The 5,383-nt window shown below is 44.3% G+C and overlaps 1 protein-coding gene across 1 annotated transcript; it reads left to right on the forward strand.

Moving 5' to 3' along the window:
* The first annotated feature begins 317 nt into the window (after nucleotides 1-317).
* Nucleotides 318-1,773, forward strand: LOC135384614 (transcription factor Adf-1-like). Its single transcript, XM_064613814.1, has 5 exons — nucleotides 318-522; nucleotides 697-862; nucleotides 919-972; nucleotides 1,230-1,301; nucleotides 1,557-1,773. Exons 1-5 carry the CDS (start codon nucleotides 318-320, stop codon nucleotides 1,771-1,773), a joined length of 714 nt encoding a protein of 237 aa, XP_064469884.1.
* The last annotated feature ends 3,610 nt before the right edge of the window (nucleotides 1,774-5,383 follow it).

A 5,383-nucleotide genomic window follows, 5' to 3' on the forward strand; every position in this document is an offset into this window, starting at 1 on the left:
ACGGATCGGCAGCCCTAATAGCAATGAATTGTTCGTCTTCTCCACGTGTGGTAGCTGCTGGTGGTGGCCCACGGGGAGCATACTTGATTCGGCATTCCTCTCTAAACGCCTGTATAAAGCCTAGTTCTCACATACGACAACGGCGCACGGCAACGGCGAACGGCACGGCAAATTATGTCGTTCCGACGCCGTAATGGCGCCGTAATGGCCGCCGTCTCACGGCAAAAGGAAGTTGAGCCATGCTCAACTTCTGCCGTGCCGTGGTCCCGCCCACATCACATCCAACCAATGAACGGCCCGCACGGAATATAGTCAACATGGTTGAACGCAGCGTAATGAAGAAAACGGTGCTGGCAACCATACACTCAGCAAAGATGGCGGCTTCTCAGGTTGATGCGGAGAAATTAATTGAACTTGTGAGAAGGTTTCCTTATTTGTACGATTTGTCGCATCCTGATTTTAAGGATACACAGACAAAGGAGAACACGTGGAAATCCATCGGCGAAAAGCTTGGCGTGACAGGTGAGTGCCGTTGTTCCCGCTGGGCACATTCAGGTGAACCCCATGCATCGGAAATCAAGCACAACGCCGAAGGCGTTTCTCGTCCAGTGTTCGATCGATCGATCGATGTACTGAATTTACGTATGAGCCACATCCTCCTACCTACCGAACAGTATACGTGCTGCCTTGTTGCAGGAGATGTAGCCATGAAAAAATGGGTGAACTTGAGGGACAGATACGGGAAGTTGAAAAAAGACCACGACGGCAAACTCCGGAGTGGAGCAGCGGCGGTGCCCCCGGTATCATGGATATATTTCAAGATACTGGAGTCTGTATTAAGTGAAAAGAAGTCTGACGCCAGGTAAACACACACCTCCTTTTGGTTAAAATAACACCACGCGTTTCATGTGTGACCAGACCAGTCTCTAATCTCGTGATCGCGGATGAAGAACCATCCCTGGCCCTAATTCAGTAAGAACGTCGCAAAATTTTCCTAGCTGTTTACGTGGAACAAGTAGAGCCCACAGTAACGGAAGAATGATTGATTTTCTAGACAGAGCATCACGCTGTCTTCCGGGACCGGCGACAGTGCTCAGGGATGCTCCCAGATGCTGTCAGATACAGATGTAGAACCTTAGGTACGTACTTCATATTACTAACAAATTTTGGCTTCTGGTCTTGAATGTACAAAAGTTGTGTCATGGCACCACATTAACTTTTTTTTGCAGCCCAAGCACGGCCGCACAAGCTGACGACAGCTGCCTTACAGATGCAGCAGCGAGCATACCCAGGGCACGAGAGTAAGTACTTGACCCAGTGTCTGTTTGTATAGGTAGAGGGATATGCCAATCCATACCCTGCTTATGGGCACATGACACTAAAACTTTGTTGTGCCTTCAATGGCACAGTACACCTGATTCACTCTATTTACAGAGGCCCGCTCGCAGGTCTTCCACGGGGACGAAGAGGCGTGTGTAAGTGTTGTTGGGTGCACATGACCACCATCAGCATGTGCACTTGACTGCCATACCTTAGTGTATTTTTCTTCTCACCAGTCAGGATAATGATGATGGACTGTCGCAGCTCCGGTCTATATACATGGACACGATGGAAAGGCTGACGAAGCAGCCGAAGCTGGACCGCATCGACATGTTTTTCAATTATGTTGCAGCCTCAGTAAGGGAGCTCCCCAGCGACTCTCAGAACAGGTTCATACACCAGTGCCAGTCACTCCTTTACCAATTTCAAGGACAGCTAGATGCAGACAGATAACATGTCATAAGTGAAATAAATGTGCCATATGGTTTCTGATCTGCTGCTGTTAAAGTGATAAAACAGTGTGCCTGCACGGGGAAACTATAACGGAGCGCGCGTCATTGCGTCAAGCGTGTCCTAACTGCGTAAACGGGCCAGGATGCGGCTCACGTGGGGGGGCACACTGTTTTGTCACTTTAACAGCAGCAGATCAGAAATTTTTAATTTTTGATGACTCGCACAAAGTAATGAGCTGCTGGAAACGACAAAAATAAATACAAAATACAAAAAAAAATCGTTGCTGTTGGTGTTTAACACGGCGAGATTTGGTGTTTCTTATAAGAAAAATACGACGCGCAGCAGTTGCTTATTCTTGCGTGAAGTTTGCAATCAATGATGATGGAATGATATTTTTTCTTATTTGAATCATTAGTGACTCCCCTATTTAGTGAATGGTAGTGTGGTTATGAAAACTGGTTTGTTTAAAAATGATAAGAGCTACAGGGTGTAGCGAATGCTGTTCTCCTTTTACACTCTGTAATATTTCTTGCGAAATATTTATATGCAAGCAAACAAAAGTACAAAGAAATGAATCTCATTCTGTGTTATAATTGCTGCACGCTGTTCTTGGATGTATAGGCAACATGCATTCCTGAGATGCAGTGTTTCTTTTTTGCTTTGGGGCGGTCGACTGGCGATATCGTATTACATCCGGCGCGAAGGCCTATTGTTTCGCATTGGCATATGCGTGTTCCCCGTTTTGACGATGGCTGGATAATTATTGACGTGAGGAATAATATGAATTTATGTGGCTGTGAATAGACCTCGGGTTTTTGCTCGTTGTGAGGCACTAAAAATGTGTGAGTGTGCGTGCGCATTTGTGCAGCTGGGACCCCCACTTGACAAGTAAGTTCAATGTGTTTGACTTCAGTGATATTGCCGATATTGCCGTATATTATGCCGACTGTGATTTTTTTTTAAAATAAGGTTTATCGCATTTTCAATAGAGTAGACCGCGCTGCACATGATATATGCTTTCTCCAAGCAGCGTGCTTTATATTTTTATCGAATCGCTCACGCCTGTATAACAAATTCATAAAGCAGATGTGAATGGGTGTGTTCCTCAGGTTGTGTGTTTGCCACACAAGCTTAATTTTTGCGAATTATTCTGTTTAATAATTTTCTGGTGGTAGAAAATGTGTTTTGTCATGCTTGACACTTTGCTATTCGAGCAGAAGTGCGTGTAATTTCTTATTTTTCACTGTCGCTCGTTGTGTCTGTGTTGTGTGTGTGTGTGCAACTGTGACCCCACTTAACCAGTAAGTACATTGTGTATGCCTTTTCGTGTGACTCGAGTGATAAATTTATGTGGTATTGCATGAAATGTTGGTTTAAAAATAAGGGTTGTTGCACTTGCATAGCAGTGGCTTCTTATTGCAATTTTCGCCCGTAAAAAAAAATCAGCGTATATCGTATTATGCTGCGCGAGTAGAAGTGATTTTCCCAATTCGATTTGTGTACCCATGTCCTGTGCTTTCTTTACACAGGGACAACGCGACTGTGTATGTAGCATTATGTAATAATTATCTGATAGCGGAAATGGGTGCCTTTTTCTCCGTTTATTAGCATGTGCTTCGTTTCTTTTTTTTTTTTTTTGCAGTTATAGCTAATCAAGCAAAAGTACGTGTAATTTTTCATGGCTCTTTTTTTCTTTCACTGCTAAAGCAGAAGAAAATCACTTGGTAAAGCTGAATAGTGTTCTATCACGGAAAGTGGGTTTGTTTCTTTTTGTTTGTTTGTTTGTTTGATTTTGTTGGGTGCTCGATGAAGTAAGCAGTACTTAATCTTGCAGTTATGGGTATTTGAGCAGAAATGTTGGTGTCTGAGCCAGGAGTAGAAATTCCAATAAAGCACCTCTCCTTGTGCATTCCTGAGCTGCTGTGTGCGCGCGCGTGTGTGCTTTTTTCTTGGTTTGTGACGTCATCATGGCATGTTGGGACTTGTTTAGCAGTGTTCGATTCTACCCGCCGCTAGTATCTTGTTGTTATCTTGTGCTAGCCGCGTAGCGATGTGTGGTGACTCTGCGATTATTCCTGAGGTCTTAAGCCTTTTCCCTCATCGCTTAAGTGAATTTGTGTACCCTTGTCCTGTGGTTTCTTTATGCAGGGACAATGCGACTGTATGTAGCATTATGCAATAATTATCTGATAGGAGAAATGGGTGTTTTGTCAGTTGATGGTAGTTTGTTAGCTTTAATTTTTGAAGTCATAGCTATTTTGCTATTCGAGCAGAAATGCTGGTATCTGAGGGTTTAACGCTGAGGGTAGAAATTCCTGTCTGAGATGAATCTGCATTTCACTGTAATTTGTTTCATTTAAGTAATATTATTGAAATTCCATAGCCACTGTGAACAAAAAGGGGTGGTTGTGTGCATGCTCATGGAAGCGACTTGCATGTCGGAATGACATGTGATGAGAGCGCGAACTTTGCGCTCAGGTGCGGCAATGGTGTAGGCGGACGGAGCATTACCTGAAGCCAAGGGCAAGCTGCGACCTTGAACATGCAGAGCGAGTTATTTTTAGGCTATGACGACTCCTCGCACCCGTGCATGTTGGGGCATGCAGCGAGGTCGCCGCTATATAAGTGGGGAGGATGTGTAAAGAGGCAGCAGTCTTCGCATCGCTTCGGGAGTGTGCGGAGCTCGCTTCAAAAGTAAGTATATTTTTCATCCACGCTCTGTGGTGCACGTTTTCTTAGTGTTTCTTCTTTTTTTTTTTAGTGCCTAGATGCGTGTTCTGCTTTTTTTATCCTCATGATATCACGGACGATGAGCCATTGGAAGAGAATTCACCATCTTCTCCAGACATTTCACCTGCCACATTGCATGCTCACGTCGAGCGATCACATCCCTATGTGGACATTTCCTTCCTGCCTTTCTTTCAAACTGATAGCGCATTTCGAGGTATCGTCAAAGCGTTTGTGCTATTGGGGGGGGGATATGTTTATTAAGAAAAAGAAAGGAAAGTGCTATTGGCATCTGTTCACGATCAGTAGAGGACTTGCGACAATATTTAATGAACCACCTCCACAATATAATTGCTATTTTGCGAGCACAAAGAATACCCTTTAGGTTTTGCATTTGTTCTGACGTTCTAATGATGAAAGAAAATCGAGGGGATGTAACCGCACACATAGCTCATTTTATGGCGCTTGCTCGCGAAGTCCACAGCGACGGAGCTATCGCAAATAGTTTGATGGATGTGATTCAGGAGTCCACCGGGCGCATTGAAAATTACCAGAGCGAGGGTAGTGGGTTTGTATCCACTGACGTCCAAAAAGTTCAAATGTGTATTTCCGCTGTGAAAACTGAAAAGTTTGAACGCGAGGGGGTACTTCCCACAAATTTGGCTAAATGCAGGAACGTGTTAACGAATATCCATTTACCAGCACTCAAGGAGGGTGAATGTTTTAAATACAATACACTCGCTCTCCTGCATCCACAGGAAAGGAATTCGTGGAAAAAATGTGAAAATTATGCAGCAGATTACTGGTGGCCGACCGGCTTCCCTGTTTCATTCTCTGATCTGGACGAGTTCGAAGAGAAAAATAGGATATCTGTGTACGTGTA

This window comes from Ornithodoros turicata, chromosome 1 (assembly GCF_037126465.1).
Source record: "Ornithodoros turicata isolate Travis chromosome 1, ASM3712646v1, whole genome shotgun sequence".
Classification (NCBI taxonomy): domain Eukaryota; kingdom Metazoa; phylum Arthropoda; class Arachnida; order Ixodida; family Argasidae; genus Ornithodoros; species Ornithodoros turicata.